The sequence below is a fragment of the Thamnophis elegans genome, chromosome 1 (genome assembly GCF_009769535.1).
Source record: "Thamnophis elegans isolate rThaEle1 chromosome 1, rThaEle1.pri, whole genome shotgun sequence".
Classification (NCBI taxonomy): Eukaryota; Metazoa; Chordata; class Lepidosauria; order Squamata; family Colubridae; genus Thamnophis; species Thamnophis elegans.
Window position 1 is genome coordinate 54,327,114 of NC_045541.1, and position 25,878 is coordinate 54,352,991.

At 35.5% G+C, this 25,878-nt stretch overlaps 1 protein-coding gene across 1 annotated transcript in view; it reads right to left on the reverse strand.

Moving 5' to 3' along the window:
• Positions 1–958: 958 nt before the first annotated feature.
• The window catches only part of SLC49A4 (solute carrier family 49 member 4), a 101,238-nt gene continuing 76,318 nt past the window's right edge, over positions 959–25,878 (reverse strand). The window contains exons 8-9 of the mRNA XM_032216060.1: positions 11,015–11,197; positions 959–9,137 (exon numbers count right to left, since the gene is read on the reverse strand). Of these exons, the coding sequence (XP_032071951.1) occupies positions 9,022–9,137; positions 11,015–11,197 (299 nt within the window). The 3' untranslated portion in view covers positions 959–9,021. The remainder of the gene's footprint in view (positions 9,138–11,014; positions 11,198–25,878) is intronic.

The window sequence follows — 25,878 nt, forward strand, 5'->3', positions numbered from 1 at the left end:
TTTAGCTCAAAACCTTAATCCCATTGTTATTTCTGAATTCTAAAGTATGTACCCCCGTTTGCAAGCAAGAACTCTCATTTTGCTTTATAGAATTGATTTTTCCAGAACATCTTTTCCAGACAGTTTAGTAAAGATTGTATGATAGATTAACAAAAAAGGGATCAAGTTCTTTCCTCGCTACTTACATGATTTTCAAAAAATGTCTTCTTTCTGGTGTGAAAAGATCTTTTATCCAACTGCTACTAAAAGTTTGTTTTGGAGTCATTTGATTGTTGTGAGATGTCCAGAGCCCTACAATTTTGAACGAGTGCTTGTTATCCCCCCCCCACACACATTTTTTCTTATGTCAGTATACAAGTGTGCAATTAAGATTTGTAGCTTGACAAATTTTTTATAATGTTCTCTCTTGGTCACTGTTAATTTTATAAATCAAAGATTACCTCCTGTTGAAAGACACAGCATCCATAGTATGGAAACGTCAGTGAAGGATGAAAAGTTGTTCTGAAGAAGCGATTTATGAAATTCATACATGGGGGGAAAAACTCTACAAAATGTTTAACGGTCATGGCAGTTACCAAGATTTGCATGGTGACCTGGAAGATGTTCCCTGTTTTTAGACTGGCCTTGAATTTAATCTGTTATACATGTTTCTTTAAAAAGTGTGATTAACATGTTGGATGAGTAAAACCAGGTATATCCAGCTTAAATAAAACTATCAGCTACAATATTCCTCTTCCTCCTCCTCCTCTTCCTCCTCCTCCTCCTCCTCCTCCTCCTCCTTTTTCCCATTATCTATCCATTGCAGAATGAAGGCCTCTTCTGCATGTTTCCAATCAATATAGTCCTGAGCTTTCTTTTGCCAATTGGGGTTGCGATACTTGCTGACACTTCCACATCCCAATAAATAATAAATTCTTGGATATGAACTTGTACTTGACAGGAAAAATGATTCACTGGCCGTAATTAACATCTTTTAATGCATATCAAGTATTACACATATTAAAACACAACATTTAACAGTAAGATTGTGGCATTAAGATAGCTCTGATACAGGAAGTTTTATTTTTATAGTATATTAGACAGTGGTTTTAAATAACTTCTCTTTATAAAATAATAGGCATTTTAGGCACAACATATGAGAACTCTATCCTGCTAAAGTTCAAAAAATAAGATGAAAGAGGTAGGGCTTTTTCCCAAATTTCAATGAGATAAAAGCAGGATGTACTTCTGACAGATTGTGCCGCATGTCAGTATATTACTTACAAAAGTAGAACCTTAAAATAAAAGTATCATTTTTTTTACAAAATTACAAAAAGTAAATTATTACAAATCCTAATTTAATATTTCTCCCTTCCTTTAACAATATCAGACTTAATTAACCCTCCACCCCCCCCAACCCCAAAAAGAATTGGCATTTTAGTTTTTATATATTCACGCCACCAGACTTTGTTAAAGTAATTAACACAACTGTAAAAAAACATTTCTCAGAAACAGAGTTAGAAATATTGCACACAGAACATGCAGAATTCCAACAGGTGAGCTTATACATTTGTTTATAAAGTATCAAAATAAAATAAAAATGGCAGAAATAAGTGAAAAGGGATTGGAAAAGGGATTGTTAAATATTAAATTAATAAAGCATTGGAACTAGCTTTAAATGTACAGTATTAGAATTCACCTAGGTATACATCAAACCATTTTGTAGGTAGCTAGTAAAAAAGGAAAAGAAAGGTCTAAATTTTTGATCTTCCACCATAGCTCAAAGCTGTAAGCATTTATAAAAAGATGACGTTATTTACGAAAATCTTTCCATTATTTAGTGGATGGTAGATATGTCAGAACAAGCAGTGCACATTTAACTGAAAATAAAAATTAAACTTAAGATGTCAGATGGGTATCCAAAACTGTAGAAATTTAACACTCTCAAAGGTATTCTGCAACGCCAAGCCACCAAATGACACGAAGGACAGTTCTAGCTTTATTAAGACATGCTTGAGAATGTATTAGGAAGAAAAAGTATAATGTTTCCAATGTCATAAAAAGAACAAAATAAAATCTCCTTTCCAAGAAAGGAGGAGGCTCTTGATACCTCTTTATACTATTTCCTGCTTAATGGAGGGTAGATAAAAACCATATAAAATGGAACAGATTATGCAAAATGAAAATTAGTTAAGTGGTTGAACTACAATTAGTTGTAGCAGGTTATTTTTTTACTCAGAGGTTACACATCTGACCACGTTTTCAATTGAGGTAACACAGATTTCTTCAAAACATTTCACAACACCAGGACAGCTGGTAATGAGCCAGATTTCTAATTTTCTCAATCAGGTTTTGAGGATCATGCCACCCTTTCCGTGTATCACAGGATTTGCTCATACTACAGGCTCAATGTGCTTTGTGTGTATTTGTGCCAAAATCTGCAAGATTGAGGGCACGGCATCAAGATACCCACCCTTCCCTTTTGTTTACAGACAAAAAGGGCAGGGCTTGGACTGTGATACAATGCCCACCAATCACAGAACCCACTCCCAGAAAACATGCCAACCAATCAAATTCATTGTACAGATGTAATAATGGGCATCATTTGTTCATAATATGAAGGCTGAATTGGGTGTTGGGTACAATGCATTTCTTACATGCTCTTTCTTGCATAAGACTATTGAGCAGCTGAATACACGCACACCAGAAAACGATTTTCTGAAGAAAAAACAACATGTTTTAAAATGTGTAGTGCAGGCAGTCCTTGTTTAGTGGCCACAATTGGGATCAGCAATTTGGTTATTAAGCAAAGTGGTAGCTAAGCAAAACCATAACTGTGCTTATGAACTTACACAGATCTTACGTTAAAGAACTACGAAGGCTGTAAATGCAAAGGTTGGTAGCAAATTTATTTTTTCATCACCCTTATCTGCAAACTGACTCTAAATGAGAAAGTCACCAAACAAGGACTCCTGTAGCACTCATCTTGGAATAAGCGTATTCTCTCACATATATAAAACAATTGTTCAAAGATAAATCTCTCCATCATTAGCATTCATAAATATTTTAAATCCTCAATTTTCACCTTTACATCTTTGTATGTACAGTGAAGTCACATGAATACAATTTTTATCCTGCATGTAAAAATACTTTGCTGCTTATTATTTTTGTCAATTTACAATGCAGGGATGGAAATCACTGGGCATTGACAGAAAACAGGTTTGTTTAGGTAAACAAAAACCTCTTTGCATCTACGCTACATATAATCTGTTAATATACATTCCTGAGACTTTTGTTACTTCAATAATAAATATACATGCCTGGAATTAAGTCCTTTTATTTATTCTGATATCAAACTAATCAATATCTCAGGTATTAATCAAAAAAGAAGTGCCTCCTGGCTGATAATGCATGTAGTCAGAGAATCTAGATAGAATTAAACTGAGAGTCAATATTCTTATGTAATTCAAAAGAACTGCATTTTTTCTACTTATTTTATTCAGAAGAAATATAGCAGAGAATGAAATCTCACTTATAAAAGTTTATATCTAGTAACTCTCTAACAAAGGTAGAGATGATATACAGTCCACTGAGGTACAAATAGTTCTCAACTTATGGCTGCAATTGACCCTGGACTTATGGCCCTAAGTCGTGGCAGGAGTCAAATAGTTCAAACAACTATGTCCAATTTTATGACTTTTTAAAATGGGGGTTGTTAACCCCCAGGAAGCAGAAATAAATGCTGGTTTCTGGAAGAATGCTGAAAATCAGGGTCACATGATCATAGAACACTACAAATGGCCATAAATGTATGCTAGTTACCAAGAATGCAAAATGTGATCATAAGATTGGGGGACAAATGGCAGCCAATAGAATTTCAAAACTAGGCTGTAAGTAATTCTGGAGAGGTTCATTCTAACTTCAAATGGTTGCTAAGTGACCAGCCATAAGTAGACTATTATCTGTACTTCCCTTTAGATGTTGTATGGAAATGAATGGCATTAGGCCAAGATCAGGGGACTAATTCTAACTTTTCTAATTGAATTTGCATGGGAAAAAAATCTATTTAATTAAATAGACTTTAATTAAATTTTTAATTAATTAAAACTATTTAATAGTTTATACAGTGATTCTTCTTCTACCCCTCACTATATATGAAATACGAGAATTTTTCACATTGCTGCTGGAAAATAAAATATGATGCCCATTATATATGTAACGATATCACAAACACCTAATTTCTGCCATGCTGGCAAATTAGAATGTAGTTCTCCAGGTCATTATCAAGGAAGATAATGAATAAATCAAAATTGCAACCATCAGAAATCTTTACAGACAATTTAGAGAAAGTGGTTAAGATATTACTTAATTTCAACTAATATGTATTTAGTTCCATTTTTAGTAAGACATACAAAGAAAATACTGGTATGAGAGATTTGTCTATAAACTGCTTTAGCATTCTTTATATTATGTCTTTTCACAATATGCATTTTTTGAATATGGGGCTGGCCAATTTGTTGAAAAGAAAGATATATGCACTATATAACAGATCAACAAGGATTATCACATTATCCTAGACAATGTTATGCTTCTGATGTATCAAATAGCAGTACAGTTTAACTTACAAGCATCATCAGAAAATGCCAAGCTGAATCCTAAGGGTGCATTGGTAGCTTCCCTTCACTGAATTGAAGATTCCTTTTCATGAATAATAGAGAACTGTGGACAAGGGTGCTAGAAATTCTTTTGCTGTGAATTGCACAACTTTTATACTTAAGACATCTTTTCCATTGTGTTTTGTAAGTCTAATTCTTATGTTCATTTTTAAATAGAATTCAAGATAAAAACGATAGAAGCTTTAGCACACTTTCAAAGTAAGATACTATATTAGCCAGAACAGATTGCATGATACCAGGGTCTCCTATGCAACAATTTTCTTTAAAAAAAGAAAAGAAATTCAAATACAAAAAACTGAGGAAGACTAAAAATGCTTAATTCTTCATCTACTTTTCTATCTGTTTTTTTTAGAAGTCACGGAGGAAAAGAGCACAACGTAACAGAATGAAAGCATGGAAAATGTTTAGCATTCCTTCCCCTGTCTCTAGTGACTATTATCTTTTCTTTCTTTCTTTTTTAAGTCCAAGAGTTCTCTGTGTAAGAGTAGCTTGCATGGAAGTTAGTATAAAATGCTTTATAGTTCTAATGTGTTTTTATATGTAGAAATCACACACATCTATGATGGCAAGCTTGCACAGATTCCAATAAAAATTATGTATTTTCCAAATCCTACTAATTTCATTAGGATACATTCAAGCTAAAATAATAAATTAGGTAGTAATAAAGTTCAATAAATACAATGGGATTTACCTCTCAGCAAACACCGTGAAGCAATGTGAATCAGTTCACACTCAGTAAAGTATTTTTAAATTCTTCACTATGACTAACTCGTCCTTTCAAATACCCAGGTTGTCTCCTGGAACAAACTACAATAATTGTAATGACAAAAAAAACTTTATTCTAAAAAAGTACTTTTTCCTTTATTGATTAATATTAATGCTAATAAAATTGTCACGAATGCAGGTGGAATTCAACAGTACATGAAAAGGTACAGGTTACCTAATTAGTTATATATTGATTAATTATGTATGGATAAACTGATCCTAGAGTGATGCATCATAGCACAACTGAATGCAAATGTAATCCTACTTATGTTACAACACAATCTTATGTGGATTTATACATAAATTGTACTGAGTCAGTAAGTTTTCAGCCTTAGTAATCCATATAATGCTAAAATTCTAATTGCTTTAATTTTAAACTGGGTAAAATGGTGCATATGAACTAAAGGAATGCCAGTTCCTTTGTTATTAAGCTGGAATTAAAAAAAAAAAACATGAATCCAGAGAGACAAGTCTCCCTAGGCTTGGCCATCTTCACAGGAATTGAAATTTGGCAAATTGTACAAAACACTTTATGACATAAACATAACAATTTATGACATAATACAAAATGTCATAAAACATTTCCTGTGCTGATGTTGGCAGATAATTTTCTAGTGAAGAAAGAACATTAGAAGTTGTGTCACTGTTGAATCTGGTAAGGAAATATTTTTGAAAGGATGAGCTCATGGGTTGTTTAGTAACACAGACATTATGCACACTATGATATTTACGCACAAACGTGGAGTAATTTTACTCAGAATGCCATATTGCTGCTGATCTATGCAAATTATAGTATTGGGTTAGAACTAATACTGGATCAGACACTGGGAATTTGAGAATTCAGGGCTAACTTGTCAAACGATACAGGTTTTTAAAAAAAAATAATTTTACAGAATCATTTATAATTGTGCTTAAAGTTGCTCCATTTGTGGATGTTCTGAAATTAGACAGGACAGGCAGCCCTGGTTATTCAGTAACAATTACAGAAAAGCTAGTCCAAAACCTGTGGAACAGCGGCATAAAGCTATCACAAACTGTCAGCTACTGCTTAATAATGTGAAATATTTCAAGTTTGAATTTCCCTGACCTCGTGCAGAGAAATTCCTGACTGTGGTGCTAAAGTGTCTTTCCCTGAAGCTCCAGTAACAGAAATGGCAGAAAATGCTGATGAGAGAATATTTAATAAATGAGCTCTAATTTGATACGAGGGAGAAAACAGAACAGAAGCAAAATGAAACAACAAATGACAGAAAGATCATGTGTATAATAAAACATGGGCTATTTCTATCACAAATTTAATGTAATATGGCTTTACTAAAGACATAATCCTACTGGGGCTTTTTGGCATTGCTCTATTAGGCAAACTCTGCACAACCCCTTATTACTGTATAACAATGATGCAGCGATTTACTTATTGATTGATTTTATTTATCTATATTCCACCTTTGTTATTTTTACCAATAATTCAAGGCAGTCAACATATCCAACACTCCTTCCTCTTTCTATTTCCCCTACAATAACAACCCTGTGAAACAACTCGGGCTGAGAGAAAGCGACTGGTCCAAGATCACCCAGCTGGCATTGTAGGCTAAGGCGGGACTTGAACTTGCAGCTCTTGCTTTCTAGCCCAGTGCCTTAACCTGCGTAGACCAAACTGGCTCTCTTTGTCTGAAAGGTTTTTAAGAAGATAAAGCTTATTTATTATCCGCAGTCTGTTTTTGCTCTTCTTGTTTCCCCGAAAATGTGGAGTTACACTATGAGCTACTAAGCATGGCTTCCTTTTTATCATTTATTATTATATTATAAAGCCATTTATCTTTCGCAAGTTTCCAAGATTCAGTACATACAACCAGCACAATTCATTCTTTAATGTGGCCCCCTGACAGCCTCCATGGTATCCCAGGGGACCAAGAGCCAGGTCATTAATGCATGCAATACTGCCTTCCTTCTAGCTAGCCAATCAGGTACTGTGGCCTCATTCTTATAAAAAGGCATCAAGTAACTCAACTAATGTTCCTGAAAGTTAATCTAAAGAAATAATTCACTTACATATAGGAAAAATGACAAACAGAAAAGTGCTGTTTCTGACTCAGAATGACAACATGATAGCCATCCGGGGTTTGGGTGATGAAAAAAATCAAGATGATTGTTACAGTACAAGACATCCCTTTATATGTGTCACAATGAGCATAACACTGAGAAAAACAAGCTACCTTCAGTAATGTGTGACTTGTTTTAGATTTGATGTACCAGAAACTTTGGAAAATCAACTGAAGATGAAAGAGCATTGGAAACAAGTCAAATAAAAAATTGTCCCTCTTAAATACAGGCTGCAGGAGCAGTGAAAGCATTGTATTTTTCTAGCCTATGCTAAATTTCAGAAGCTCTGTATTCTGATATTTTGAATGTGCAATGCTTATGGCCACTTGTGACCACCAATAGATCTCTTTACTAAACATTTATTAAAAAAACAAAAGCAGAGCCTTTACATTGTAAACAAGTTTGAGGAAAAGACTAATCTATAATAGAAAAACTGTAATTTTTGTTTCATTGTCTTTGAAAGATTTGGGGAAGAGGCCCTTCCTTCCTGATGGAAGGACACACGAGTCAAAAATAATTCTCAGACAATCATGTAAAAGTCTTCAATACCAAGCCATATTTATAAGACATTATCAGTTCTTAAGAACAGAAACAATTTTGTATATCATGACTATAATTCTCTATTTACTCACTTTAATGTCTATATTAGGCTGCAAGGTTATAAGGCAATTTCATTTAAATAATTTCACATAATTCATAGCACCAATTGCCGAGAACCATTTAGTAAGAAGTCTCTCTCTCTTACTCCCTCCCCCCCTGTGTATGTATGTGCCTGCCTGTCTGTCTTTTGGAGAGGAAAATAAAATAATGGTATCTTCAGATTAAATAAGCAAAAATAGCTTCAAATAAAAAACTAGGGAGATGTTAAAGCTTTTATCTTGTATTTAACTAAATTCCCTCTTATAGAAGATGATTCACAGTGAAAGAGCAACAATTTGTTCAGCCCTAGCAACTAAGTTGAAAATCTTATCATGGAAGCACTAGTTATGAACATGCCACAATGAAAAAATAGCATGTTATTACAAAGCAAGACAAATGTGGGATTATCAGAATTCTCATTAAAACACCAAACAGTTAAAAAAGAAAAAGAGTTAAAAAGAAGCTTTTATCCATAAAAATTTCATCATTAGTTCCTAACTGTGATGATATTGCTATTATACTTTTGTTGTAAGTAGGTTCAGTTGGCACACATCTTTGCAGTCAAGCAGCTTATTAAATAAAATATCACAGTTCATATTTTCTTCTAGCACACATTCTTCTGAATAGGTATTTTCTTTAAAAATATTCTAATTCCATTCAAATACAAGACTCATCATAATAATCTAAATGATAAAATATCATATTAGGAATTAAAAATAACCCTTTTTGTTTGTAAATTCAACCAAAAAATCCCGGTGAATTTTTGAATGTATACTGTAACCTTTAGTCTATGTGTTTTCCAAGAAAACAGGTCAAACCCAGTACTATTTTCCATCCTCTTCAACTTCCTTGCTTTAGGTTTTCAAACGGAGACAATCACATCCAGATAAAGTCTGTCATAGGATTCCCTGAAGCATAAGATGAGTAGAAGGCTTAGTAAGCAGGAACCTGGGAGGCACCAGTTAAACCAAGAAAATTCTATAGGAGAAAAAAAATAGTTCAGTTATTTGTGTAACACTGTATTTCACTTTAATAAAGCAGTAATTCTAAAAACAGGCTCACAATCTAGACTCCACAATACTTTTGGAGGGGGGGATGCTTTTAGCCTCAAAGCTATCTTCAAGTGAAAATCAACTGTCTCAAAATGAGTACTTTTATCAAAAGCAACCGGTCTCATCAACAACAGATATTGAGAGAAATCATGATATTAATGACTTCTGAAAGTAGGATTGGGAGAGGTTTTTCTATTAGGTATCATATTTGAAACACAAAAATGTCTCTGAAAAAAAAAAGTGCAAATCAGAACCCAAATTTTAAAACAATTCTATAATTGAGCTAAGGGCACTGCAACAATGAAAAGTGAAGAAACACCCATTTCTCTAGTTCTCTCTATACATCTACAGATCTAAAAACCCTTCAAATATTATTGCTTAGGTCAATCCCGTATCCACAGGCTAAATATAAAACACAGTGTATTTTCTTTAAAATCTCTATGTTAAAGAGGAAATATGCAATAAACCATTCCTACCAAAGACAATTATATCTCTTAATGAATGGCTAATAACTGTATTATTGCTTTTATTTTAAAAAAAACACATTCAGGGAGCATTATAGCAATAAAACTAAAGATAAAAAAGAAAGCATAGCCATAAACTTTAATACAATTAAAGTCAAAATCAAACTTTATATCAGGATCATTAAGTTTGGAATGCAGTAGCCGAGAACTATGGAGCTGATGAAAAGCTCCCATTGGCATCTCCCAGCAGTTTTACACAGAGTTTAACAACCCTGACAACAAGAGAGAATATCTGACTGGAAGTTCCAAAACCATTGCAAGAATCGGCCTCCAACAGCCATCCCAGCAGATGCTCACAGGGAAATATCATGGCTGAAAGTACTTACATTTGCTGAGCATCTGCTATGCTCTTAAACATACATCCAAATAAATTATCTGATTTTTTTTTGCATCACATTACCATGAGACACAATTAAGTACACACATCTCTAAACTACATCAAATAATAATTGCCACAGCTAAGACAGCACAGAGGACGTTAATGAGGATATTTTCTAAACTCTCTTTACACTTTTAAAGCTACAAAAGAATGATTGACTTTCCTGCTCTTAGTTGAGCCAACAAATGATTTGAATGCAAGACAGCCATCTTTATTCTCATTCCTACGACAAACTAATGAGAATTAGTAGCTCCTATCCTCCTCGGATTCATAAAAACTTTTTAACACTTATTATTAAGAACTTGCTAAGGGGAAATTTTGTATTTGGAATTTAAATGAAGTAATTTGATAAGAATACACACAAAACATGAACATACGTTGGTCTTTCTTTATCAAACTGTTTTGCATATGTGTGTACACACACACACACACACACACACACACATTTATATATAGCTTTGAACCACTTATTGCTACATTGGGAAATTGATTAAAGAATTTACAGGAAGGAAATAATTACATTGTTTCTTCCCTCCAAAGGGAATTAGATTATTGAAACAAGAGACTAGATTAGTTTTATCACAGATTTTGATTGCCAGTTACAAATGTGATTTATAGCAATAATATTGCACTGATCTTTGTTAAAAATGTGTACATTTAATAATAATCTCCACAGTGTTTATTTTAAAGACAGCCACTATTCCAAATAGAAAGAAATGCTTCCACAAAGATGTCGTTCTCTGATTGACAGACAGTTAGACAAACACTTAGATGGCCCAGTTTCAATATCATTAGCATTAGTAGAGGAGGTGTATGCAGTCTACCTTGTTGAATGACTCTCCGAATGAAATATATCACATTGGTAAATTCATATGAGCAAGCATTCAAAACACTTCTTACCTCTATGGTAGAAACTAAAGAAAAACAAAAGAACTCCCATGAACATGTTATTTAGGAAGGTGACCACGCCACAGGTAATCCCTTCAGGAACAGGATAGACCGTTTCCACAAAAAGTTCAAAGAAGATAGGAACGCTGCTGTTCAAGAAGACACCCAGCAAAATGCAGGAAGTATAAAGTGTGGCTGTAATGAAAGGACACATGTTCAGTGATTTTGCACCACGACTCTGCTACTGTACAGTTTTGTAATAATAATAAACTGATATGAACATTTTTGATCAGATTTTTATAACTTTAAACATGAGACACACATGGAGCTTTCACATAATGATTTTACTAGACTAAGAAAATAGAAGACTAATTTGCTAATCATAATTGTAGATATATGCAGATTTCCTGCTAGCAACAGAAATACAATAATTAGTATATTTGAGCCAGTATGCCACAAATGCAATCTAAGTCTAGTTTTACACAGGTGTGTATTCTATGCAAGCCAGGAACTCTAATCTTGAAATTACTTCACTAGCCAACATACAACTGTCCATATCCCACCATGCTTAAATTACTTATTGACATTATGAGAAAAGGGTTGGAATCAAGAATAGGTGCTACGTGAATACAGATTAACAACGAATAAGTGTGACCAGTGCATGAAACAAATAGAAGCGGTTTGGTCATACAAATTTAGAGGAAGGGTAAGACCAAGAAAGTCATGGCTTGATGAAGTTACGAGCCTGTCAAAAAGAGAAACAAAACCTTAAAGGTTAAAAGGCAATACATGAGGCAATATATCAATATGGGAGAAGCAAAGGTGATTTAGAAAAAGTTACAGAAAGCTGTATTGTAGGATGCAAACCAGATTTAGCTATATTTTCTTTGTGTGCTTCTTATATGGTATCATTAATGTTGTTTTCTCACAACTTATTAACGTCACCAGGCTATACACAGTGTGGCTTATGAAAAAAGAAAAGAGCTTGAGTCATACAGTAAATACGTCTGTGGTTTTGTTTGTTTGTGTGTGTGTGTGTGTGTGTGCGTGCGCGCGCTATATTACTTGAGTATGTATAAATTTGATCCAAATACATTTGATCCAAATACATGCAATGGTATATTGTACAATCATAGCTTCCTAAAGGACAGAAGGCATGTTACTTTGTTCACATAACATATAACTGAGTAGTCCAGCTGTACAGAAAAAAAGTCCTGGAATTTCTGAATCTATCATCTGTAATTGAGCAGAAGGATTATTATTTCTCCTTGTAATGGGCAGATGTCACCCTCTCGTTTGTATATGCTTACTTAATGAGCAGAGAACTTACTGTGGACTAACAAGTGGACCCTATTGAAAATATCTGTAGGCTCTTGTATAAATCATCTATGTATATACTTGTGTACATATTCTCAGAATTATTCTGACATTCTTTAGAACTCAATTATTGCAAATACAGTACATTATAACAATAAATGAGCTGTTACACAGACAGACCTGCAAATGTTTTTGATCTCTTGAGTAAATATGTCTGACAGGTATTGGCTAGCTTAAGCTTCTTTTTCAGAACAGTACAAAACTACCCAAATATCATTGAATAAAAATAATGTCCCAATTTAGTAATAGAATTCATTCTCAGGTTTCTAAACCTCAAGAGGCCTCATTTTCCATTGAGTGAACATTCTAGTAGTGTTTAATTGGAAGAGCCCAATTTAATATTTTTCAACACATTCTTCTTGTACCAGAATAATATGTAAATAGCAGAACACACTCTCAATGAGTTTTCTGCTTTTCCCATTTCTACTGCAGCAATGGCTCTGGTGAGATAAAGCTAGATCATCCAAAAGAAAACAAAGCCAAGGAATTCCACAAATGTGGTCTCATATGGAGCAAAATAAATTTCTTGATGGTCCAAAATAAAAATATTAGCTCCTGGGCTTTATAAGTTCTTAAGAAGAATAATTATTATTTTCCTCATCCTACTAATGGTATTGGATGGATATAAACAATAATGGTATCCTATTCCAAACACCATGTGTCTGCTTTACACTTAACTAATGTGCAGGCTTATTTGCATACAGAAAAGGTTTTACTATCTAAAGAATTAGATCTGAGAGCCTGGACTGTAAATCCTTACACTGAAGCTATTATTATAAAAAGGGTAGCTTATTTCTTAAATGTAAACATCTACATTTATTTAAATCCAAATAAGCAAACTAACAGAATTTACCATTCTACAATCAATCATTTATCATTTTCATGCTTTAAACACTAAAGATAAGAATTGGTTCTAGTTTGGGCATTATGGTCAAACTAAATTTTAATTACTGAGTGCCTAGTTCCTAGGATTCACTAACAAGAATACTTAAAGTTTGTGTAGATATTCTCAGAATATGTATCTGGTTTGATAGAAAGGATGGGGGATTCTTCAGATTTTTCTAGCATACAATCCCAAACAAACTAAAAAAAAGTGATCAAGAATGCAGAATGTTATTTGAAAGTGCTCAAGTCAACTGTAAAATGTGCTATGCTTATACTAGTTCCCTTCCCATAAATATTGCCACGTATAAAATGACCGTTAGGTTACATAGAATACAGTGCTGAGACTGGGAGTGAACTTGGCCATTAACAACAACATTTCATTACTCTGCCGTTTTTTTTTTAGTTGTGTCCTTTCATTGCTAGAAATAAAATTTCTTGTGTTGCTGGATGACACATTTGCTTGAAGAGTCGAAGAGGAAAAAAAAAAGCTTTCTGATAAATCTGGCCTTCAAAGACAATATACATGTTCCACTTGGGAAAAAAACCCAGATTAAATCCAAAAGCTCTTTTGGGATAGGGGAAGGCTAGACTGCAAAGTTACAATGATGTCTCTATCATGGCAAATATAAACCAGAAAACAAAGGTTTGACATCTCATTTTTGCTGTGGAAACTTTGTGTCTAGCCTTGTGCTAACGAATTAGACAGTTAAGGCAGAAGGCTCTTAATAATTGAAGGCTAGTGTCAAGTCCCCGCATATCTTAAATTGTTGATCTGAACACCATTTACTTTGAGATAATATCTTTACCCTCATGAAATCTTAAGCAAAAGCTGAATAATAATGAATAATATTGTCTCTTTGAGAGTGGAACACAGATTCCCTATTCACTGATATGATTTATGAATGACAGAGATTAGAAGCATAGGAGATAAGGCACAGCAATTTTTCTTCTTAACACGTGCCTTTTTTTTCCCCCCAGGAAGCAAACATTTAAAAAAAAAAACATGACATGCTGAGAAAAAAAATCTGGAAAACAAATTGCATGGACTTTGAATGGAACAAAATAAGCTAGCTTTTATACGCATTGTGGCTTTATGTTATCCTTTTGTCTTCTGTAACGAAGCCCAAGAATTTTTAAATGAGAAATCATTAGGAGAGCTAATAGGTTTTTCGGTAATCAATTTATGGAAGCAGTCTATTAAGAGCAATGATAGCAACCTATTAGTTCTAACATTTATTTCAATACTGTTCCTTGAAGTATCTGGTATTATAGGGGAAATAAATTGAATACACTGTTATAGACATACGGAGGTGATTTAAGAAAGCCACAATTTCTCACCTTTAACCTTTATTTCATTAATGCCTGCGGCAGGGACTTCTGTGTTCTATATTGTATTGCACCCTCCTCCAAATATGTTGTACTGCAACTGCCATCATCCCCATGCAACACAAGCAATGGTACCAGAGTGGGGAAAGCTATAAGGTTGTGAATTTTGGTGTCTATGAACTTTGAAAATGTTTACTGAAAAGCAGAGCCCAAACTTCAAAACAAACACTGCAACTAGGTCAGTTCTATCTCGTGCATTCTTCTTTTTCTTAAGGACTAGGAAGGCCTCAGCCCTGCTCTACCAGGGCGAATGATTCAGAAACATTCAACTTAACAACAATATAGTTTGCTTATTTATGAAGTTCATATAGCTGCACATCTCACAAAAAGTGACTCCGTGTGTGTGTGTGTGTGTGTGTGTGTGTGTGTGTGTGTGTATCATACAATAGTGGAGTAAAACAATCAATCAATCAATCAATCAGATTGCAAGATGATCAAACCAGTAAGTCCTAGAGGAGATCGACCTTGACTGCTCTTTATGCCTAATGCTGGGAATGATTGAAGGCAAAAGAAGGGGATGACAGAGAATGAGGTGACTGGATGGAGTCACCGAAGCAGTAGGCATGAGCTTAAGTAGATTTTGCAACTAACAAATAACAAATAAACATACACACACACACACTAATTATTAAAAATCTAAAAATCGTTAAATTATAATGACTGGAAGGCACAGGAAACAGTGAATATTAGCCACAATGCTGGAGCCATTTTAGAATGTCACTGGTTCCCTGGGATCCCATGATGACATAGCCAGGCCTTGAGGGACTTCCCTGGAAAGTAGTTATTTACGTAAGGACCAATTTCAAGGTTCAAGGTTCAAGGTTCCTTTTATTTATATGCCGCCCTATTCCCAGCGGGACTCAGGGCGGCGCACAAACCCAAGGGAGGGGAAGGGAAACACAAAGAACTACAACAAAAAATACAAGGGAATTTAAAACAACCAACAGCCACACAATTCGAGAGGGGAAGGGAACTCATCGACCCCAGGCCTGCCAACACAGCCAGGTTTTAACAGCTTTTCGGAAGGCCTGGAGAGAGGTGAGGGTCCGAATCTCTGCGGGGAGCTCGTTCCAAAGGGCTGGAGCCGCCAATTTGGGGGAAAATGTAAGTTTACTCAGTTCAAGTAATGGTAAATTACTTGGGGATGCAAACAGAACTAAACATACATCCTTCTCACACATCCAAAAAGGCCAGGCATGCCAGATTGAGGACAGGATATCACAGCAACTTGCAGAAATGGGAACTTCAGCTCCCAGAACTAGCAATTGCTACGCTATGTGGTGAAGTTGGAAGTTGGTGGTTACATTCGGAACTTGACTTGTTCCTTATTCAAGCTCTTGACAAACGTTATTCTGGAGCCAGCAGGCCAATAGGAAAGTTCAAGTTACAAAATTTTGCCTTCTTAGAACTCAGTACTATTTTAGCTTTGCTATATCAGTAATAGCCAAGAGATGATTCATGAGTTACTTTTCTGAAGTCTGATTGCTGCTTGAAATTGCTGTGTGTATTAGCCTTCTGCCTATGGCCAGCTGGCTGCCACCTGGTACAGAATTTATTACTACTTTTTATAATGGGATGAGGGAAAGAAGGAGGAGGCTGAACTGAAGAAAAAGATTTGCCTCCATAACAATTGAATCCATAAGCTTAAGGGAAGCAGGATATCCTTCATAATTCTCAACAGAACTGAGAAAACGAAAATGATTCTATAGTCATTGTAAATTGAAATGACAGACATTAGGAATTCATAACGAGGCACAATCCATTCAAAAGTTTTTCTAGCTATCAGTAGTCATAAATATATTTTGGGATTCAAAGAAGTTTTCCCCCTAATATATCTAAATAAGGACAGCAAGTACTTAAATATATCAAGTTAAAACAAATGAAATGTAAAATACCCATAGCATCTGCTTTTATTTAGTAATTTTATTACTTCCTCATCTTTATGTACATGAATGAATAGTTTATGCTAGAATGGTGAGCAAAACTAAGAACAATTTCTGTCAATATTTATTAACAAAGAAAGCCTTCTTCCTCTTTTGATAAATCCCAGTGATTGCTTTAAAAGAAAGGACACTCGTTCAGGCAACATTACAGAATACAAAATACTAGAGGTAGAAGGGACTTTGAAGGTCATCTAGTCCAACTCCCTGCTCAAGCACCATTCTGACTCTAAATGAGGTTTATTTGCTCCAAAATATACTACTAAAATTCTCATTGCCATGACTTTTAATTGGGTGAAACAGTGCATCGTAGGGGAACAATTTGAATCAAGGCTAAAACATATGAAGAATGGTTTCAAGAACTGGGCATGGCTAGTCTAGTGAAAAGGAGCAGGGGTGACATGATAGCAGTATTCCAATATTGGAGGAGCTGTCACTGAGAAGAGGGGGAGAACCTATATTCCAAAGCACCCAAAGGCCAGACAAAAATGGATGGAAACTGATCAAGGAGAGATTTAACCTAGAAATAAGGTGAAATTTTCTGACAGTAAGAGCAATCAACCAATGGAACAAGCTTGCCTTCAGAAGGTGTGGGTGCCTCATCATTGAAGGCTTTCAAGAAGCGAGTGGACAGCCATCTGTCAGAAATTGTATAGGGTCGTCTGCTTGAGCAGTGGGTTGGACTAGAGGACCTACAAGATCCCTTGCAAAACTGTTGTTCTAAGGCACCTCAAGTTGGCTAATGCACATGTGAGTCTGGGACCCATATTCCAGAGGAAATGAAATTTGGAAAAGTTATGGCTGCTCCAGGCTAGTTGGGCCACTGCTGCAGCCACATGATTTTCATTTTGAACATTCTGTGACAGTTTCCCAGTCAATCTCACAATTCTCTGTTCCCTTTCCCCACCCAGGAGCAGGGAATTGACTCATCATTAGCTCTTAAAGAAACAACAACTTTAAGGTAATGAAGAAAGGCCTGGATAATTTATTTGTTTTATATGCACCTTCTTTTGCATGCACATTTTCAGGAACTCAAGCAACAGACATATTACTCTATCTGCCTATGTTTTTTCACAATAACCAGTCAGGGTTGTGGCTGAAGATGGGAATAGAAACGGGATATCTCTAGTGTCAGTCAAATACATTAGCTATTACACCTTATTTTTTGCCTAACTTGTTTCATCTTTTCAGCTTCCTATTCTGAAATTGAGTGTAGATCGGCAGCCCCTTTTTTGGCTGTTGGAAGTCAAGTAAACTGTTCCTGTCCTAGCTGTCAGAAGGACATATGGTCCTATTTGAAACTGACTTTGACAGCTTCCTATAACTCAATGGAGAAGCTAGTAGGTATTCTGAGGAGAAAACAGCAACACCCAACATTGTGGTAAAATAAGTAAATAAGTAAAAATAAGACAAAATATTGTCTGCATAATCATCCCAATCATTGAAAGAGAAGGGAGTTTGATGTTATTATTGGGCTCTGGTAAGGAAGAGAAGAGGAGAGATGAAGAGAAAAGGGAAGAACACTAATTACTGCAAGAATTCCTCAACATGACAATACCATCTTCAATAACAAGACCTCAATAGAGAAAGATCAAGGCAAAATGCCTGATTTGTAAGATGTAATATTTCTGGTGATGTTGGTATCATGGTCAAAGTCTGCCTTCACTGTTGTGCATCCCTATTCCCTGGAAAAACTACCAAGAGTTTTTCAAGCCGAGGTGGCGCAGTGGTTAGAGTGCAGTACTGCAGGCTACTTCAGCTGACTGCTAGCTCCAGTTCAGCAGTTCAAATTTCACCAGGGCTCAAGGTTGACTCGGCCTTCCATCCTTCCGAGGTGGGTAAAATGAGGACCTAGATTGTTGGGGAAACATATCGCTCGCGCGGCTGCTGACTCTGTAAATTGCTTACAGAGGGCTATAAAAGCACTATGAAGTGATATATAAGTCTAAGTGCTATTGCTATTGCTAAATTCTGTATGAAGGGAAAGGTCAGGGTAGGCAAATTGCAACCTCTACCTAATGAACGCCTCAATTTATATAGTAACGATGAACTTATTGCAAATGAGTTCAGGAAGAACAACAGACAATACAGGTGGCCCTCAACTTACAACAGTTTGTTTAAAGACCATTCAAAGTTACAACGGCACTGAAAAAAAGTGACTTATGACCATTTTTCAGACTTAGGACTACTGCAGCATCTCCATGGCCACATGATCAAAATTCAGATGCTTGGAAACTGACTCATATTTATGGTGGTTGCGGTGTCCCAGATCATGTGATCACCCTTTGTGATCCTCTAACAAGCGGTCAGTGGGGAAGCCAGATTTACTTAGCAATTGATTTACTAACTTAACAACTGCAGTAATTCACTTAACAATTGTAGCAAGAAAAGTCATAAAATGGGACAAAACTCACAACTGTCTCACTTAGCAACAGAAATTTTGGCCTCAACAATGGTCATGAATTAAAGACTACCTGTACAACTGTCTTTTTCAAATGAAATCCTTTGATGCTGTAGAAATCCTTCAAGGAGGAACAGATGGAATCCTTCTATGATTATTCAAAAGCAAATCCATCATCACATCAGACATTTAATGCTAAACTTCAACCAGCAAATCCAATTCATTCAAATTTACTTCATGGATACTCAAGACAGCATAGAATTGAGAATGGGTATGCATCACAATGAAGGGATTCAACTGATATTATTGATTTATTTGAGAAACTACTACAACAATGAAACCTGTACATTATGTCCCTTCAACTTGCAAAAGAACAAGTTGAAAACATGCCAGAAACTTCCATCGCCATTAATCCTGACTGAAGACCAACATTTGAACATGAGAGAAAATTGAACGCATGAATGGAGTAAGTTGCTGTCATTATAACACTGAAACTGAACCAACATCATAGCACATTATGCAGAAAGAATGAGGAGACGGTTTGCAAATAATTTCAAAGTCCATCGCCCCTACAACAGCTTTCAATGCATACTTTTCTTTCTTCGGACTGGCATCATCAGCTCCAAATGATGAACAACAAGAAAGTAATGGAAATGCATTAGTGTGTCTATCGAATAATGAACCATGGGAATGAGTTTAATAACCTTCTAAGAGAGGGATGTCTATTCCAGCAATATGTGGTTGATAGGACTGCTAAATGCAAGAGGCTGAGTTATACAATACCAATTTGCCTATGGTCATTCTGTTTCTCTATTAGGATAAGGAAGTATCTCTGAAAGGATAACTGAGTAGGCATGGGTTGCTGATATGATATAAGATTAGCTACATAAAGTTGTTGTGTTCTAATGCTCCACCTGGCTAGAAACCTGAGTAAAACAAAGAATGTTTGTCTTCAGCTCAATTCTATGATTAGGAAGTTACACTAATTGGGCTGTTTTGAAAGGCTAATATTGAGCATATAACAGAAAGGTAGAGTGAGGGACTCAGAAGAGGTGGTAGTAGAGAAGGAAGCATGTGGACGTAGAGAGGCCAGATAGATAGTTCAGATGGGTGTGGTTCATTCCTAGTATTGTCTTGATAAAAAGGTCTTTATACTTTACTGAGAACTTAGAAGAAGGAAAAGAGGAAAGAAAACTCACTGCAGAAGCAGGATCAAATTAGGCAAATATTTTCATAATTAAAGGAAAAACAGCAAGAATTCTAAAAGCTAGATTGTGGTCGTAGAAATGCTCTTAGTTTGATCAATCATGGAGAAGTGGCAGACTTGACTAGAGCTGTGATTTTCAGTTTTATTATTAACATCTTTTCGAAAATTCCTCATGTTTCTTAGAAGAAAGCAGAACATTTAATTTGAGAAATATGACCCTATATAATATATATCATTAACTTAGTGGTGTGCTTATAACAATACCTAAAATAGTTCCATGCAATATGGCAAAAGTAAAATATGCTATAAAAACAAGGAATTTCAGAGGAATATTGGAGTAGGGAGATCAACTTTGTAAAAGTATATTTTATCTACATTAGGAAGTTTTGCTTTATTTAAACATTGTGGGATATCTTAGCAGGTACTACTAGCACTTAGATAATTTTGAGTAAGTAGGGTAGACCTGGTTAATATTTGGATGGGCTCCAAATTATGGACTTATTCAATAGACTAGGTTTTTTTTTTTTTTGGAAAAATGTGGATGAAGAGAATGACAAAACATTTGGAATACTGTCTGAAAAACCTAAATGGATGTTGAATGTTGAATATTTATTTTATTTATATGCTGCCCTTTTCCCCCGAAGGGGACTCAGGGCGGCTCACAACTCAAACCAGGGAAGGGGGATACAAACAAAAAATTAAAACGACACAAAACAATACATAATTTAAACACACAACAGTCATACCATTCGAGACGGGGGCAACAATTCTTTAGCCCCAGGCCTGTCGGATGTAGTTACCAGTAGCAGAGTTCATCTCAGTGGTGTATTTATCTTTAATAACCTCAAATAGTCAGCCCTAAATGCCAGCTAAAAGCCAACTTCATTATTAGTGGTTTGACCTAACTTCACACAATTTGGTAAATAACAACATGATTAATCAGTATCCACTGACTGAAAATACAAAATATTCTACTGCAATTGTAAAGAGACACATAAATGAATTGCTCTTGGTTCACAGTGTGTCCATCTGAACAAATAAAAAAAAATGGCTCCCCTTCTAACATGAAGACAGAATGCTTTTATTTTAATATTACCTCTGCTTTGATTTCTTAAAAAAGAATCTTACATTCTTGTGCCACAGGCATTGTGTGCTGCCTGGTTTCAAACTCCCCCTACTTTAAATGAGAGAAAAATGATCTCCTGAAACATAATTATCATGATAAAAAAGTTCAACCATATCAATTCCAATGAGAATAGCACAAAAAGCTTTGAAGAAAGCATTTAGCCCTAATTCTAACCACGTGGCTGCATTAGGGGCACGTTGCAAAATCCATGAAACTGACAGGTGTTGTCCATATTGCTAGCAAGAAATGCTAGAAATGGACAACTAAAGCTGGTGACTTATTCTGTTCTTTTCTTCCCTTATAAAAGCTACAGCAGAGATCAGTGTCAATGGGCCCATTTGAAGATGACCAGGCAAAGTAAATAAGAATCCTGTATAAAAACATATTAAGAGACATATTAAATTTCTCAAACGAAAGAATGGAAAGTGGACAAAAGGGAAGACAATGTTGAAACAGGACAGGGCAAAAGGTTTATCTTGCAAAGGGCCACAAATGTATGCACAATTTTATGCTAATATGAAAAAGATATTGGCTGAAATGATTTAAAAGAGACAACAAATGAGAAAAAGATATATAGACTGATTGCTGGGAAGAGATTGAGAACCTAATCTACATTCAGTAATGACGTTAAGAAAAGCAAAGAATGGTTAAAATTAAAAGAGGTAGGAAGAATGAAGACACTTTTAGGGAAATAAAGGATTATTTTGGAATTGGGCAAGAAAGGCTAAAGAATTTCCAGATTGCGGTTAAGAATAAAAGTGATAAAATGTTTTGAGATGAAATCTAAGTGAAGAAATTCAGGACTGAGTACTATGCTTTACAGATATGGGAATGACAGGGACAGTTTGAAGAGTGAAATTGAAATAAATACTGTAAACACTTCTGTTTTAGGAAAAAACAATGAAAAATCATAAACACTGTCAAGAATGATGGAAAATACTAAGGCTGGCCAGTGTTGATGATGTAATTAGAAAAATATTTATATAAAGGTTTGGTTATAGATTCGATTTTTTAATGAAATGATTGTGCGACTTATTTAATGGTTGAAAAGACTATATTCATGCCTGATGATGGAAAGAATGCCACTACTATTCTCTTAAAAAAAGGACAAAAAGATGAGGGAGTAGGGTATTAGTGTGTGAAATGTACTTGGGAAAGCTTTTGGCAGATTTTTAATTGTCAGGTCACAAAGGTGGCAGTGAATAAAATTTGTGAAGTGCTGCAATTCTATGCTGGGAAGGAGGTACACAGACCAGATTTTACTCCAGGAAATAATGGAAATTATATGAAATAAAGTTAGCTTACAGCATGTTTGCTAATTTAGAGCAGATGCAGAATAAATTGTATATGATGTAGAAAACCTTTGCACCAATATGGAGTTGAAAGTTGAGTTGTTCAGTGTAATAAGTGTGGTCTATATCTATCTATCCGCAGACAATGTTAAGTTGATGCCTAAGAGACAAATCATTTACAGTGATTGTTCAACTGCATTCTGAAACAATATGGATCTGAACATTTATTTATTTCATTTATATCCCACCTCAACCTTGCAGATCTCAGCAGTTGATATTTATTTTATTTAAAACACTTCTATAGCATCCCATATGGTGACTGGACACCATCAAAACTGACACCAGTCAGATCATAGAAAAACTAATGCAAGGTCAGAAGATGTGGAGAGATCTGACCCATGGAATCATCAAGAGTGGGGCACAATTGAATGGATAATATCATTATCATCATCATTACAGCCCCATCTTATAAACAACTGTGAGAAGCTCTTTGGGGATATCACATGTATGCAAAAAATTAAAATACCCACAAAATAATTAAAGCAATGAAAATAAACTGCTTCAAGAAATTAGCAACCAAATTAATGGCCCTTTTGTTAAAAACAACAAAAATAGAAAAGGAAAAAAGGAAAAATAAGCTAAGCCTCTTTGGAACACTTTTCTCTGGAAAACCCAAAAAGATGCTTTTTTCAAAAGGCAACTGAACTTTGTTTTTCCTTGAAGACATTTAGTTTCTCATCCAAGAACCTTCTTCATTTCTGAACTGAACAGAACTGAAGAAGCTTCTTGGGATGAGAAACAAAATGTTTTCAAGGAAAAACAAAGTTCAGTTGCCTTTTGAAAAAAAGCACCTTTGTGACAACCATTACAATGACTGATAATCTCTACAGATGTTTCTCTGAAAAGCTTAACAGAAAGCCATGAGCATGGCCAGCCATATGGAACACCAAAGCAGTCATAGAACTTCAGTACCTACTCACTTTGGCCTCCTCCTGACAGTGTGAGACCATGAGGAGTTTCCCCCTCTGTGATCTAGTAAGTTGGGTTGAGACAAGTTGGAAAGGAAAATCCTGCAGGTACCAAATAACAAAAGGGTTTTATAGACTAAAAGCAACACTTTAAATTGTAATCAGAATTGAGTCAGCATCTAATACAGAGTCTGCAATATGGATGTTAGAAGTTCCTAGTTTTGGGTACCAGTTGATCAACAGAATACTGCATCCTGGACCAGATATAAATTGTAAATATTCCTCCGAGGTAGCCTTATGTAAAGCACATTATGGTAGTAGTCTATTTGCACAATAATAAGGACATGGTTCTGTAGCCAGGTCCTCCTGCATAAAGTAAGGCACCTCCAGCCATGGCTTCTACCTGCTGTTTAAGTAGGAGCCTTGAGTCAAAGCCTCCTCCCCCCTCCCGAAACCTCCAGTCACAAATCTGATTTTTACATCTAGTGCTTGCCTGTCCAGAGATAACACTGTTGCCAATGGGAAACCCTGATGTATAAACAGCAATCCCATCTTGCTTAAAATATACTTCAGCCTGTTGTCTCTCATCCCAATCCTTAGAACCACCAGAGTCTAGGATAGATCACAGACAGCATCTCCCCTACATCCAGGAGTAGTGAGATATAATTGGGTATCATCAGCAAACCTTTGATACTGCACCCCAAACTGTCAGATGATCCCATTGGCCAGGAAGCTGATTAAAGGAAACTTCATTGACTACCACCATCTTGGAAAATAGAAGAATCATAAATATAATACAGAAGACCAAGGAGGCTATGTTTGACAAAAAAAACCATAATGATTAGGAGCTATATATAACTGGTAAAAAAAAACAGAGCTTATAAATGAAATTGTGTAACTTGGCAGCATGTTAACTAAAGATGTGAACATGAATGAAGAAAATTTAAGAGTCCAAATACTGATAAAAATGTGATCTATTGTGAGGAATAAAAGTTTGTCAAAAAGCAAATATTGTTGGGTATAAGAGTGTACTTCTGCTGCCTTAATAATATAGAAGTGAATGTTAAGTATGCCAGGAGAAACATAAAAGGAAGCTGAATGAAGGGTGTGATGAGAGAAGTGGAGATTGAGTCTATGCGTGATAAATGAATGTGGACTGCAAACAAAAATGAGCGGCCAAAGTGAAAGAAGTATACTGAAATAGTTTGATCAATGAGGCTAAAATTGCAAAGCAAATATGTGAAGCACAAATGGATGGCTGAATGGAAGAGAAAGACCAAGAAAGACATAATTATAAGAAGGTGGGGAGGAGAGAGGGAGGGAGGGAGGGAGGGAGAGAGGGAGGAGGGAGGGAGGGAGGGAGGGGGAGAGAGAGAGAGAGAGAGAGAGAGAGAGAGAAAACAAGTGGTACCATATATTTGCAAAGAAAGAATGATATGGAGAGATACTGTAGCAAGTGGTGTAGATTTAAACAAGATTTAGTTAATTTCCTTTTCTTTTCTCTGATTTCCTCCCTTTAATTTCTTTTGACTGGTATATCACCCTATATGATTTGCATCATACTAGAAATCATGAACACACACACACACACACACACACACACACACACACACCTATTTCCTCCAAAGATAAGAACAGCATTAAATAAAAAATTAAGAAGATGAATTTCACTGATTTTCAAAAGATGAATGCAACTGAATTCTAATGAATTATCCCCATATAGCAAAATAGAGCTAAAACAGTTAAGAAACAACTGCCACTTGTTATATCAAATTTGGAAGGTTTCTTGTGCAATGGTTAGAATGCAGTATTGCAGGCTAAACTCTGCCCACTGCCAGGGATTCGATTCTGACCAGCTTAAGGTTGATTTAGACTTTCAGCCTTCCCAAGTTGGTCAAATGAGGACCCAGATTGCTGCGGGCAATTTGCTGACTATAAACTGCTTCGAGAGGCTGTAAAGCATTATGGAGAGGTATATAGGGTTAAATGCTATTACTCTCTTATCCTTCAGGTTTATGGTCAACAATTCAATGAATGTACATGAAATATACAAGAAATAAGAGGAATCTTTGCTGAAACTATGGGAGTTTAGTCATGATTGAACTAAAAGGACCTAGAGTTGAAGTTGTCTACAAGCACATAAACTCTTGTATCAGTTAGAGACCCAGAAGTTTATTGTCTATAGAGAAAATAAGCTTTCTCATAAGACTATGGAGCTATACCTCATAGCTACCACACAGTCTAGGAAAAACAACAACAATACATTTGGCATTCTAAAGAGACAATATACACAC